We start from the raw sequence: 15957 nt of genomic DNA on the forward strand, positions 1-15957 counted from the left end.
AACAGAATATCGGTAAAAAAGACGACTTTATATAAGATTTAGATTTTTTATCCCTTAAGATTAATCTATAATATAATATGCTTTTTGGTTCATGTTTTTTGCCTATTGTCTTTTTGCTCTTCGTGCATTATTTTATCGATAATCATGTTTCTTGCCATACATGTTTTTTTATCTCTTTCATAGTTCGTCAATTTTTATCTTGCCAATTTCAATAAATTATTATGCGAAAAGACAAACAGAAAGCAGAAAGCACATTGCAGATTAGTCTTTAAACCTTTATATTTTAAAAACTATTTCTTAAATAAAAATCTATAGAATATTTTTCTTATTATTTTACTTAACTTTTTGAGAATTTTTTTACTGTAGTATTTGATTTGTAAATTTCTAGAACACCCAATATATATTTAATAGCTTTATTTTATGATTTTAAATTACAATTTAGGATTAGATGATTAATAATTTGAATACTTTTCTGGCAGTTTAAAATGTTTTAAAATCAAAATCACATTCAACAACAAAAACTACAATAAAGATATTATTTTTACAAACATACTATTTTTACATACTTTACATACTAATTTTACATACTTACTACTCTGAAGATTAAAATCAATCTATTTTATCTATCATTCTTTACTTCAGTATTTATAAATTGCGTTTTAAATGTGTCCTCATTCAATTTTTATCCTTCATCTATATGGATGTTCAATATGGAAAATCGCACTTTGAAAGCAGCAAATCGCGGAACTTGTACTAGCGTACAAGAAAAACATTTAATGCCCTAGGAATCAATGTTTTTCTTGTCTGGAGAACACTTAATAAGCAGTTCCTGTAGTCTTATCCAGCAATTGCAACATATAGAAGTCAATAAGTAAGTTAATGATGATAACATATGAAATCGTTTATACCTCAGAAACGGTTGTGATTTTTTAAGGTTTTTGTTATACACTTTGTATATAGAGGATATAAATTGCCAAGTTATCAATAAAAAAGATTTCAAGCATTTGGAAATTCAGTTTTTTATTCATTTATATAAATTTTATAAATACAAAAACAATAATAAATTTTTATACAATTTTCACAACGCTCTAAAATTAAGAAAAGACCTCCGCTTGTACTTCGAAATAGGTTGCTCTCGATTTCGCGAGAAAAAATTCTCGAATAATGATTGTAACAACAAATGTAATAAAATGAAAAATGAGCGATAAAATGATGTTCCGTTTATCTTTTATAAAAATGATACTTTTATACATAATCAGTTCTACATACCAATTAGAACAAAATAGTTCCTATTTCTGGTATGTATATTATGATTTCACAATAATTATAAATAATAATTGATATAAAATTATAATATTAATAATGACAATAATAATGATATTAATTATAATAGTATAATATATAGTAAAATAATAGTAATAATAGGCATTCTATGCTATCAATAGTGACGTCGTTATGTTACTTTTTTTATTAATATAATACTTAATAATTAACATTCTCAATTCACATTACACCGCGCAGCTTATATTCACCATACAATTGCCATCAGGGAACAGTAAGAAGTTTCTCTAAAATAAAAATTGTTTTAATTTTTAGAATCTAAATATTAAAACGTTAAACGTTTAATCCAAACGTAGATGAATAAATAAGTCGTTCCGAAGAAATTAACAGTTTCCAAATTGCAGTTTTAAAATTTTATGACATGTCTTGTATTATATTGAAAACTTGAAAACGCAGTTTCAAAAAAAAGTTATCATGAAAGTTATACATTATTATAGGATGCAGTCTGAGACTGATTAAACTTAAAATTATGATTGCACTATTTTCAACTCTAATAAAATAAATATCGAAAATAATGAGAGTGGGCCGCGCGGTGTACTCTCTCGCAGCAATTGCGAATATTATATGTATAAATACATGATACAAGTTACACTACTCGTTATTGTTATGTGAACTTGAATGAACGCATATATGTACACGCATGTTACGGTAGCCAGGCGTTTCGAGCGGGTAAATAATTCATTACTGTATCGTTTGCGCAGAGCTCTGTTTGCTAAGTTAATTTGAAAACCCAGTAAGCAACATTAAATTAATCTTAAATCTTGAAAACATTGATTTTATATAAATTTTATGAAATTATGTGCCATAATATTTTATATGTTTTTAAATTGTTACTTTATGACATAATATTCCTAAACGTTGCAATGTAGAAATATTATATTTAATGTATTACTCATTTATTTTTCATAATAACGTTGTATGATAATTCGAAAAGTTCTCAGCCTGATACAAAAATAGCGTCACAAATATCAAACTACTATAATTTTGCAAGTTTGAACTTGCAGAGGATTGCTGACACAATTTCTGACATATGCGTTCGTTAGTTTCTTTATTTCAATCATATAAATAATTTAAAAAAAAATGGATATTGCGCAATGATAAAATATCTCATTTTAAAAAGTTTCGTGAATTGCGCTTCGAATTGGTTCCACGCACCGCATTTATCAGATTTAGTTCTCAGTGACTTTTATCTTTTTTCAAATATAAAAAATGACTTGCTGAAAATAGATATGGCTCAAATACCAAAGTAATCAAAGAAATTAATACTTATGTTGAGGGGGTTAGAGAAGTCGTATTACAGACGATATAAAAAAATTAAAATAGCGTGTAGCGAATTAAAAGGAAATTATGTTAAAAAATTTAGAAAAAGTTTATAAAATCCATAAATTATGCGTTTTCTTATCAACCCAAGAACTTTACGAACTACTCTCGTATGTAATATTAAAACTATATATTTTTAAAACATTGCATTATAAAATATCATTGTAATAACGTTAATGATATTTTGCTTACTGTGTAATTTATTAAAATATCTGAGAATTTTCGAGAGAAGATTTAATTGTTGCATGATAAGTACGTTTGAAGAAAATAATAATTTATCAACAGATCCAAAGTTATTAATTGGACAAATAAATAATAAATATTAATCAACTTCTTTTGTACGCACGCTATGGAATGTAAACTCTGTCGACACCAATAAACATCAATGTTATAATTTTACACACTCAACAGTGTAAATGTAATATAATAAATATTATACATAACAATTACATTGTTGAATGTAAAATTATAACATTGATATTATGTTATTGTTAATTAGTGTTTACTGAGAAAGTTTAAAATCCATAAAGTGTAAACTCGACCAAAAATTAGAATTTATGTAAAATTCCGTACAGCCGCATGAAATTTTAATATTTAAAATTTTGAAAATTGACAGATTTTCGAAAGTTGAAAAGTTTTGTGTCAAACTGCGTTGCGTTATGATAATGTAATATCACTGTGTGTCATACAGTGTGTCATTATAATTTTACATTACACTAGCATGCATGTGCACATATACGCTTGTACTCTGGCAGTGGGCTCCGCTTAATACTCTGATACTATGGAGTTCTTATCACAGAGATATTAAATTGTTTGGTACACTTCTCTTCCCCTTCTTCCTCAATTCCCTAATTTCTCAATCTTTCCCATCATTCTTTTTTGTTCGTAATTTCTTTTCTTTCTTATAAATCCGCAACGGTATCGTCTGGCTACGCCGATTAATATATTATGCACTAATTTTCACGTATTAAATAATGATTTCCAATTCTCACAAAAGCGATAAACAATCACGACGATACCATTAAGGTGCGATTTCCTTTCTTTGTCAATTCAATTTGTCATCCTTGTTTCGTATCTTTTCTATGCAAACTATGTATCTAATATCTACGTATAAATATATAATAATATAATCAAAAGCGTATGATTGTGGGAGCAAAATTCAAAGATATTTTTCAGAGATTCGCACAGCCAGTTTCGCCAAAGTTGGTTAATTTCAATTTTAATGTGTTCATTAACATAGAGCTATCTTTTTTTAATTATTAAGACTGGAAGTAGGTGGCAAAAAAATAAGTTAGATCTGTAGTTACAATTAACCGATATTGGCAAACCTAGTTGGAATCTTTGAGATTTTATCTAAATTTTCTGAATGTCAACGAATAAAAATTCGTCTATTCAATCTAAACATTTAATACAGAGATTCCAGTAGCATCATCATCGAGCAAATGACAACTTGTACTAATATTAAAACACAACTTGATTAATGTAATGTCAGATGGAATATATTTATTTCTAATATTATACAAATTAGTTTTCAAGAAAAACACGATTTAAAAAATAAAATTCTCAGCTATCTAAATTTAAGAGTTGCTATCTACAATGAAGATTTAAGCTTTAAACCATAAGAAACTGATCAATCACAGTCGATTTTTATAAGAATACTCAATTGTGATTGGTCAATTTCTAACGACTTAAAGCTTAAATCTTTATTATAGACAAGGCCTATGAAGGCTGTAAACATCTTAAATTCTTAATCAGTTTTTTTTAAGGGTTTTATCAAATTAAGATCATACAGGCACACACATCGCCACTAGTATGGCGCCACCTGATGGTCTATGTCTCCAGTTTAATATAACATTTTCTGATTGATTTGATTAATGAAAAAAACACTCATCGCTGTAAGTGATTGTGATTAATCATGACGTGAACAAATAGAAACATTTCCTGCATCACGTGTATCACTTTCTTAAAATTATAATAATCTACCAAGAGAATGGTGTATACTAAAAAAAAATACATCACCGTTTTAAATTTATTGTTTACTTTTATTGAATTGGTAATCAAACGATGACGATGATATCGATACCACTGGCAGCTCCCCGTTAAACCGGAATCGTGACACTAACGAGGTAGACTGACGTCAGTCTTGTTAAGGCTGGCAAGAGATTAGATGTCCGACCTTCGCAAGCGTGCATTTGACACGGCAAAAGACGAGTCGATCGGCACGAGTTAGACAATTACACATGACAAATACACGACGTCAAAAGTTAGACCCAAAAGCGGGCGTATAAATTATTTATATATAAAAAAAGAAAAAAAAACCAGACGTTATTCGCGTGCAGCGATGAGGTAATACGTGCAAACGTCCGAGTTACAATAATTCCTTGCCTCGCTCCATTCAACAAATAAACATTCAAACAGCCAACTTATAATATATTACACAGCCGACAATGGCGTAATGATGGTCGATCGTTGATCATGATATTCGGCAGTTGTATGGCTAGCGATAGTTATTTCAAAACGTTGGCCGACTAATATTTAAATAATAATATAATTAAATCATTTTGTACATTGATTACTGACCGCTATATGTATATTGCTAGTAACAGCTGCCGTACAATGTAAGTTTACAATATAGCCAAATACCACAAGTACATATTAATATATTTCTCTTATACTTACAATTAGATAAATTGCTTTTAAGCACATTCTTTCTGCTTAAGTAGAATACTTGTGTATCATTGTGTGGTTGTGGTACTCGGCCGTACTATATACGATTCGCACAATGTTAAAAAGACGTAACCCCTCACGTAATAAATCTACCACATATTTGAAATATAAATAACACATACATAAAATAAATATAAAATATAAATAATATATTTTTAATAGCAAATTAAACGTAACAAAATTGTTTAATCCTTTGTTGACATACTGAGTGTGAGCCATTCATATGACAACTTTGACGCTCTGTATCTTTTTTTAATGGTTTTTCATTTATCGAAACAGTCTACCTTCCATATGCAAAATATCTGTCAAAATTAATCGAAAAAAAGAGATGTGTCAACGAAGGGTTAAATAAAGCTTTTGAAAAGATAAAATGCGCGTTTGTTTTGTATATGATATGACAATATGCTTTAAAATTAACATTTTGATTTCCATAAAAAAAACTTTCTATTTTTTATAACTTTTTCAAATTATCTTTCTCTGAATTTTTTCTCAAAAATTTAGTTTAATGAGATTACGTTTTTTTAATAGTATTACGTACGCGCGGCTACCTCACCATGCACGCTCACGATCAATGCGATCTTTTCGTGATCGAGGAATATATCCAGTCTCTCTCTTCATTTCTCATACATCCAACATAAGTATATACATAACGTTAAAGCCTCAAGAAACCAAGAGGCTATCGAACAAGATCGAGAAAATAGTTGCGAATGTTGTCACCCGTGAACCATTAGGAAAATATCTCATTCGTGACAAATTGCATTAATTGTTATTAAATGTCATTAAGTAACAAACACGGCTTTGATCGCTGAACTAACTTGGTGCGATCAGCTCTTCCTCAGATGCTGATTGTAAATGGAAAGATAATATATCAATGCTCCAATTCACTCGCGTTACATTTAGAATTTACCGAAAAAGTACATAAGATTGTTATTCCCAATTTTAGAAATGGAAAGTCACCATCCTTGTCGGACGCAGTTTCACGGTTGACGAGTTGAAAGTCTGTTGCTCGTCGCACTTCATAATTATTAAAGTCGAAAAATTAATAAAACTCGCAACACTATTAAGTTCTCCTTCCTCTCAAATTTGTCCTGGTCGTAGGAACAAATTGTTTCTTTCTAGTTCCCGATCTCGATGTAGCAAAATAAAATTTTCGGAAGATTTTTTTTCAGTTTCTAAAATATCTTTGAAACAATCTTCGCGAAATGGCTGACAGGTTAATTATTTTCACTATGAAGCTCGCGCAAATTGAATGACGGAATTTTGTCTTTGTGAAGTCGCAATTAGGCTGCCATTACTGTTACTGCTACTCCTGTACTCACTTTCCATAGATTGAAGAATCATCTTACTACGTTTTCTGGGCGGCAAGATCAGTGTTTCTCGCGGTGGTATCGCTAGGTCCAAAGCCAAGTCAGGTGATGACACTGGACTCTCAGGGTTGCTACACGGTGGCGTAAGCAATGGATCTCGATCAATCTTGACAATCCCGGCGCTGTATTCTTGCCTTTGACGTTCTTCTTCAACCGCCTCCAGAGCAGCCTCGACTCTTCGGCGTGCATCATTACCTGGTAGATTTAAAAGGGACGAGCAGTCAGCAGTGTCGAGATCGACATTGCCATTGGTGGTCAAATTAAAACTGCTGTACGCTGGCTCGGGATAAAAGAATACGTGATGGGCCACTGGTTCCAACGGCGCACTCACCACTACGCTCGCCTGGAAGCGTTTCTCATCGATGTCAACGAGCACGGGTTCTGCTATGCTCGATGGCGGTGCTACTAATGGTTGCGAATACTGTTGCTCTCTGTTGCCAGAATAAAGATAGTACGCAAAATCGCGTTGAACAGAGTAAGCTGTGTTCGACGTCGAATCCGGATAGGCCTCTTCAGTCTTCAAGTTCTCTTTGTCATCGATGGCGATACCCGATAAGCCTGGACTCGTCGGGATCACGCCTGGGCCAAGATTGCCATTGCCGCCGCCGCTGCTCTGAGAGATCTCAACGTCTGGTTCGATTGGCGAGGAGACACCGCTATCTGTAACTGTGGAAGTGACAGATGCCGGCGACTCCGGGTGTTTCTTGATATGCAACTCCATCGTCTTCTTAGAGCCAAAGGTCTCGTTGCAGATCGTACACTTATATACTTTCTCGCCATAGTGTGATACCTGATGCAGCTTGAGCACGTGATTATAGCCAAATGCCTTACGACAGATGTCACAAGTGTAAGGCTTCTCGCCAGTGTGAGTGCGCGTATGCACTTTCAACTGCTTAGAACAAGTAAAACCCTTCTTACATGACTTACACACGTATGGCTTCTCACCAGTGTGTGTGCGCATGTGTATTACTAACTGGCCGCTCTGTATGAACGTCTTAGCGCACACAGTACACTTATGTGGTCGTTCGCCAGTGTGGATACGCATGTGGCGGTGCAGCTTGCCACTGTGCTCGAACGCGCGTCCGCACACGTCGCATTTGTATGGTCGTTCTTTCGTGTGGATACGCCGGTGCACACTAAGGTTCTCCTTCACCGAAAACGACTTGTTGCAGTACTCGCACTGGTACGGTTTCTCGCCAGTGTGAGTACGATAGTGACGTGTCAGTCGCGCTGGCACCGCGAATGTCTTACCGCAGATGTTGCAACAATACGGGTCCTCGCCATCCTTGCCGTGCGACCTCAGGTGACTCTGATATACACTCTTCTGCGTGAAGCTCTTCTGACAAACCAAACACTGATATTTTCCAATTTCCGTCGTCATTGGATTGGTCGGATCTGAAGCCTCAACTCCACTGCATCTCGGTGTGGCAGCGAACATTGTGAGATCTGGACTGCATACCAAGCTTTTCACTGAGTTCGAAGTCTCTAAGCCGGTAGCAATACCGGACACCGATACTGACATTGCTGAATTCGGCAGCACAGGTTCTGTTTGATAGTAGCCCAACATCGAGGACAGGAAGCTGAAAACATTTGGAAGAGATTAATAGAATTATATTTTTTTCTTGTTTACGCGAATGTTTCATATCGCGGGTCTTGGATATATGATTTAGCAATACAAAATTATAGTGCGGCTACTCTGATCACACTCAAGAGCAACACTTTCAAGAGCAATGCGTAACCGATCGACAATCAAGAACAACTTCTTGGAAGCTGTTGATTACTTAAGTATTTAATGCAGTATGATTTAGAGGCGAGAGAGAGAGAGAGAGAGAGAGAGAGAGAATCATTAATTCGACTAAATCTCCTAAAGAAATATCCTTATTTATAAAAAAACATTATACTTCATTAATACTTCATTAATCTCCTTGTAATTCTAGGTAACTGAAATATAATGTTTAGAAAGTAACGGCGTCTCGCGTAAAGGCACGGCAGTGTCGCGCGCGTACACTTGGCGCGAGGCACTACCGTGCCTCTTGATTAAAAAATTTAAAATAAATAAAAATGAAAAATAAAGTAATTTATACATGCAGGCTTTTTTATATATAAAATTTTTTTTTTTCAAGACAAGAATAAATGTTACATAATTTTTTTTTGCAAATTGCATTTTTATATTTGAATAATAATAAATGTATTATTAATAATATTAAATTAATTTATACATGTTTGTAGCATGTATACATCCTAAAACTGTTTTATTTCTATTTTTAATTTTTTTTTATTTTTCTCATAAAGTAATTTTAAAGACATAAAGTCAGAATACAGCGTAGCATCTATCGAAATAAGACAGACCATAAGAGATAATAAAAATCACATGGTATAAAATAAAATGTATAACATTAGGAAATGTATCTATTAAATTAGCAATCTAATCTTTATATATTTTTACGTTATATATTGCAGAACATCATAAGATATTTATATAAATCGAATAAGAAAACGTTCTATATCAAAATAAAAAGCTTTTAAAAATCCACATATACATTACAAATACATACTTTTATTTGTACGTAACTTATAAGTATTTTGTACTCATCTTAAACATAAAGAAAATAAAAATAAAATATATGCTATTTTCTATTATATCGGCTTTGGAATTTATTTTATTAGACGTTTATTTTTATTTACCTTAATTATTGCAAAATTTAAAATGATATTATAAAAACTACTATATTATTTAATAGAAGATACTTTCTAATTTGTATTTAGGTAAAGTTTTATTCTTTTTTTAAACAATATAATGTAAAAAAGTAGTATTAGCAACCTTCCTCTATTTAGTTGGATTTTTCAAACTATGCAGTTTTTTGCTACAAGTTAAAAATTCTGTACTATTGTGCATGACATTTTATGGTAATAAACAATTGCATTACTGTTAATATCGCATACTGCTGATTATACGCAAACAAAATTTTAATTACATCATTATTTATAAATTATAAAAGCTTCAATAATAATTGCAGAATACGTTATCGCTGTTAGAATATTATATAGCACTATAAAGTATCTCATCAACAAGAAAAATGCACAAATGCACGATTACTGTTAAGTAAGCAGTTTACTATGAATGCTTCGTGAATATAATATCACATCTTATCATGTTCGTAAAAAAAAAACCTGTATAATTTCGTATTGTAACAAAATTATGATAAATAACGCAATAAAATTATGTATTTGAATATATGATACTGTATGTACATGTATGTATATATCTGTTTTTTTAATTTGAACAAAAATTTTACGAACGAATGTCAAATTCAAGATGGAGCATTGCCTTAATATTTGTGTATAATTGTGTATTTGAATACGGGTATTATATTTATACGTTTATCATCTAAAAAACAGTACTTTTGAATTTATGACATTTATTCGCGAAATTTTTTTTTTGTTATTTAAAAAAAACAGATACCTATAGCAACAAATGTAATAGCGAATTTTTAAATTTTAAATAAAAGTACGGACTGTTTGTGAACAAGTGGACAAAGAATATTCTTATCTTCTAAATTAGACGAATTTATCTCGAACCGCGTGTATAGCGCTAAGCGTCTGCACGCGCGCGGCGCTTCGTATGACAACGATCGCGAGAGGCCGCGGGCGTGGTCGGCGGTTGCACTGCAAGCGTATCGCGTTCCGGCTCGCTTGCCCTCCGTTGCTACCGCCACCGCTCATCTTCGCACACCGTGGCCGAAACCCGCGCGGCTGCCTCCACGTGTACGAGTCGCATTTTTTTATAGCGATCACCGACCTCGTCCAACTCGGCGCGCAGTAAGGACGTCGAGAGTTACATCACAAGAGAAGCGCGTGGCGGCACATGTCCGACAATAATCGCATATGATGCATTCTTTCTTTCGTTTTTTTCCCCTCCCTTCCTCTTATTCCTTCTCTCACTCTGTGATCTTCCTCCTCTTCCTGTTCCCTTCAACTCTTTCTTTCTGCATTCATTTTTAAAGCAACAACAGAGTAGTTACTCTTTTTGATAAAACTTGAACTAATTGACCGACCTACGACGAGTAGTATCGCAACGTATAAAAGAGATACGCAAAAATCGTATTGATCCATGGAAACATCCCCCGTACCGAGGGGAAATATCACCCTACAACCAAACCATCATTCCTCACGCCCGGAAGACACTTTTGTGCCGAATTTCATGGAACCGTGCTACTATATATTCTTCCTTTTTGTGACTCGATTAATCTCGCTGATTCTGATCGCGTTATACAAATTGTCTCAATTCCGTAAAATGATTAATTATGTATTTATCCAATTGATTAACAATTACATTTTTTATGGAAAAAATTAACGAGCAATTTTTTAATTTGTAATATTATCGACACTTATTGTCGATTTTATTTTCTTATTTTCCGTCTACTCTCTTTACTTATAAATTATAATTTCTGTAAATTTTTACAGATTTTCGCTTTATGCTTTTTATATTATTATAAGTCGTAACATATTTAAAAATACAAGACTCGTGAACTGTAAAGGAGAAGGTATTATGACTCTTATAGATATTGTGGTAACTTGTAATATTCCCACTATTATTTATTTGTTTAGTAGTCCACCATTAGTCCATGCAATCACGCTAATATGGTAAAAGACAATAGCTGACTCGTTATAAGGCATTTTTATTTTTACTTCAAAATTTTTTCAAGATTTACTGTTAAATTACACATACTTTCTCATTCTTTTTAAATTTGCTCTTATCACACGAATATATGCAATAACAATATCGAGTGTTTTTTGTTATTTTACATTTTATTCTACTGTATGCATTTCGAGTTGTACAAAATTAAACAATAGTAAGAAATTTTGTGAATACAAATTCTTTAACCATTAATACAATTCTGATATCTCGACAAGCCTAATACGACTTCTCTTTCGAAGTTTTTACATCAAAGTAATTATTTTTAAAAAATGATTGTAGTTTTATTGATAATCTACGATCTTTAGATTGGTAGTGGTTTGCGCTACATGTATTATATAAATTTTTAATATTGTAGCTATGTAAAAAAGATTAGGTGCATGTACATATATTTACATACATCCTGTAATAATTTCTTTTTACATATTTTCACTAATATATAATTTTGTAACAAAATATGCTTTTTAAATAAAATTAAATTATAAAATCTGTTTTAGTCACATTATATGATTCCTGTTTCTTTTCGACTTATTATATATATCGCTATATTTTTATAAATATCCTAAATAATAAATATTTTACAACTTTGAGTTTAAAATCAATTAAACAACATATTAATGAATGTAAATGTTAAGTTTTTAATTTACAATATTTATTATTAACAAAATTATTGTACAAATTGTAAATGAGAGCTATATCACATTTTCTTTAAGTAATTAGTAGTTAAATGTTAAATATCACATGTGCGCGATCGTACGTAACATTTAACGTTTAATCATATAAGTTTTAATTATATAAGTATAACACAAATAAATATAATAATAGAAAAACCATTTGTGTAAGTACTTTTTTCGTAAATATGTCATATACGCATAAACAAAACGATTCTATTAAGATACGTTTATGTTAATTATATATCTAAGGAATCTCGTTAAGACGAAAAAACTTAATTTTATTTAATCTGATAATTTAATACACATAAATCAGATTTTTTTAAAATATATAAATTTAATGATAACAATGTATTCAGTAAAAAAAAGAACACTTCAGCTATCGACATGCATTTGTGCAAAAAGAAAAATGAACCGAGATCAGCAATCGAATATGATGACACGCGATTCTGGTTTGGAAAGTTGATGATAGTTGATTCCTCTTCGCGCCTTCTTGAACGTGATCACAAGAATATAATTTTATTCTATTTATTTAATATCCAAAATCCAAATCATAGAAACTCAGTCTAAAATATTGCAAATACGATTATGAAAGTCTCGTTTTGTTAAATGGCAACTATCTCTTTATCACATCCAAATATTCAAAATTTATAAAAAAAATAACATTACAAGCCCAAGTAGTCAAGAGAACTCTTAAAACTATGAGAAAAAACGTGGGTTTTAAGAACATACGGACAAAATCTGAAGGATTCGAAGACATTAGTTTTTTAAATTGAAGCTCACGATGTCATTCTCAAACAAAATAGTTAAGAGAATGAAATAAAAAAAAAGAGAAGTATCCTGATGGAGGAGAGACACTTACCTGCGTTATATCCTAGTGTAATCCAAAAACTGGGCATTTGGTTGTCATCCTTCGTTTCGATAACATCAGGAAAATGTTACACCACGTTAACGACGAGTGATGCGTAAAATCTCGATTTTGATCCAATTTCGCGAAGCGAAACTCAAGAAGTTTATGCGAAAAGGACGAAAAGTTCGGGAAGAAAAAAAGGAAGTTGTCCCTCTTCTTTCTCTTCTCGTAAAAGACGGGCCAAGACGAAAAAGTGAAAGACCCGCCGCTTCGGGACCGGTCAATCGTACTGTACAATGTTTACCTCCTCGGCCGCACCGAACGATCACGGGCGGCGCGCACACGCACGAGCGCGCGATCCGCGTTCCCCACCGCTCTCCTCGTCGCATCATTTTTTCCACCTCTCCCCTGCTTTCCCCTCGCCCGTCGTCGCGCTATCGCCTACTCCTCTCATCCTCGTCCTACCTCTCTATCCCCGCTTCGCCACCACTTCCCGTTCTCCGCAAACCGACCTACAATTTGGGGCGGCTGAGTGCCGTTCGGCAGCACGTGGAGGCTGTCGGCGTGGTCGGCGCGACTTGGCTTGCGCGTGCAATTCGTCACGACGACGCGCAGGGTAAGGGGTGAAGAGAGAGGCGCGGCGAACGATGGTCGCGGAAGAGTGCATGGACGTAACTAGTGCCCGCTGTGCCTTCGACACTCTCGTATTTTACTAATGTTGAAATCCTTTTTACATTATTAGCGGTAATATAATGATTAACATTCATTCCTTGAAACTTATTTTTAAGACATTACTTGAGATGATCTTAAAATAAGATTACACTATGAATATCTGCCTTACATACTGAATTGTTGCCACCATTTTTTTACTCCAAAACAGCTGAAACCAGATATTCGACACAGCACAGTTTTCCATGCAAAAATGACCAATCTAAATTAATATAAATATTTATGGTTTAAATTATAATAAAAATTTAACATTTCATATAAAATATGCAAAAATATCATTTCTCTCTCTCTCTCTCTCTCTCTCTCTCTCTTTTCCTTTCTCTCTCTCTCTTTCTATTTTTAGATTTCGTGTAATAAATTACGATTTGAAGTTTAAATAAAAATGTATATATTAAAATGTTACGTTAAGAACGACATAATTTAATTCTCCACACAAAAGTCCACTCAATTTAATATTACGAGATATTTAAAAAAATTTTCCTCAAAATTTAACACAATCCATGTAATAATTCTATCTAAATATACTAATTAATTTGAGATCCTCTCTGTACGATATCGTCTGTAGAGATGCCCCTAAGCGCGATACGTCATTGCCTGAGAGTAAGAAAAGGAAAGAAAAGGTAGAAAGGGAGGAAGAGAGTACGTGAAATTGAAAAACGAAGACAGCGAAAAGGACAAAGGGTGAAAAGAGAAAGCGAGAAGGATCGCGAAGGGAAGCGACCGAAGCGACATAGAGAATACAAAGGGACGCAATGACCTGTGAACCTCTTCGCACACGTGTAATCTCGAATTCACTGTTACACGTGTGCCGTGCTCGCGAATCTCTACTCTAATCTATGCGTGTCAGGCTTGCAGTAAGCGCGCGTGCTCCCACGAACCTATAACTTCACCGAATCCCATAAACATAAAACTTTCCTAATATCGGTCTTCCCTAAAACTGATCTCTTTTGTGAGCTACATAACAAAGATAAAGTCGTGGCCTTTTTCTTTTATTGGTATTTCGCATGTTCAGTTTCTGTAAAAAGGAGACTATTCGGACTATAATCACAATATTGTTTAATAGAGCATATATATTTATTGTTGGATATCCTGATACTTCATATATTTAGACGTACAATGCATAATTTTAACGTTCCTCATACAGCACTGATTGTTTTCGGAAAAATTTCTGATTTTTAGAAAGTCAACTTTTCACACGCAAGAAAAATTTTGAAAAAGTTCTATAAAATGTTTTACTAAATGTTAAGACATATGCTATAATATATATTATAACAGAAGTGTAACTAAAATTTATCATTTACCAGTCTATTTGAAAACATTCATAAACAGAACAAAAGTCGTCATGACATCGAAATTACATTAAGTAGAAATAAATCTAACAAAATTACCTTTAAAAAAAGGACACCAATATATGTATTTCTCTAAGAAAAAACTTATAAACCAAAGGCAAGTAATAACATTTTTAATTTTTTAATAAAATTTAAGTGGTTGGAAACCTAAAGCATACTCTCTCAACATTAAACAAGTTTTCATATTAAAAATGAATAAATCGATTCTATTTTTACCAAAATATTATTTGGAATGTCCAGTATAAGAAAAACACGAATTTCATTCTAAAATAATAGTTTATGGACAGAATTCATAGACCGATCTTAAGTTCAAGAATTGTCTTAAGTCTAGCTTCGAGCAGACTTGAGACTTACTTAACCAATGAAATAACAGCATTGACGCCTCAAGATCGTGCTTAAGATGGGTCTTGAATAAGATCGGTCTGTGAATGCCGTTCTAAATGGATAAGGTTACTGATTAGTAAAAGAAGAAGTTAACTTTTGCTATTTGTATGCCAGGCACCCTGGCAGAACAATTTGACTCGTTTTAGATGAATTTTGGACGTTATAACAATAACAGGTCCATTAGTCGCTCCGTCCTATTTTAGCACGCGCTACTATTGTCCCGCGTGTAGGTTTGTTACTCGTTAACTTAAAGGCGTGGAATTTCTATGTATTTCCGACAGTACATGTAAGCTATATGGGCTAGTTCCCAATGGCTGTATCCTTATATTTTATTTAAAAAAAAGTCCATTAGTCTCATTTTTATACCTTTGTTAGTCAAATATCTGTCTACATATTTTTCTAAAGATAAGTCTTGGACTAAATCTAGATGGATTTTATATCTGAATAAATATCTGAATATTCTAAACTAGGTTTGACCATAATCTCGTTGTAGTATTTTTACAACTTCTGACAAAGATTAAAC

The 15957-nt window shown here is 32.7% G+C and overlaps 1 protein-coding gene across 1 annotated transcript; it reads right to left on the reverse strand.

Moving 5' to 3' along the window:
- Positions 1-1003: 1003 nt before the first annotated feature.
- Positions 1004-13328, reverse strand: LOC105837684 (Krueppel homolog 1). The gene is made up of 2 exons (XM_012682661.3): positions 12985-13328; positions 1004-8335 (listed from the first exon to the last, which is right to left on the reverse strand). The coding sequence occupies exon 2, from the start codon at positions 8320-8322 to the stop codon at positions 6616-6618; it is 1707 nt and encodes a 568-aa protein (XP_012538115.1). The 5' UTR covers positions 8323-8335; positions 12985-13328; the 3' UTR covers positions 1004-6615.
- Between the last annotated feature and the right edge of the window lie 2629 nt (positions 13329-15957).

Source organism: Monomorium pharaonis, chromosome 3, assembly GCF_013373865.1.
Source record: "Monomorium pharaonis isolate MP-MQ-018 chromosome 3, ASM1337386v2, whole genome shotgun sequence".
NCBI classification, from domain to species: domain Eukaryota; kingdom Metazoa; phylum Arthropoda; class Insecta; order Hymenoptera; family Formicidae; genus Monomorium; species Monomorium pharaonis.

Bases quoted from the DNA above. Each gene is read 5' to 3' on its own strand.
- LOC105837684 (XM_012682661.3), bottom strand. From the start codon at position 8,322: ATGTTGGGCTACTATCAAACAGAACCTGTGCTGCCGAATTCAGCAATG.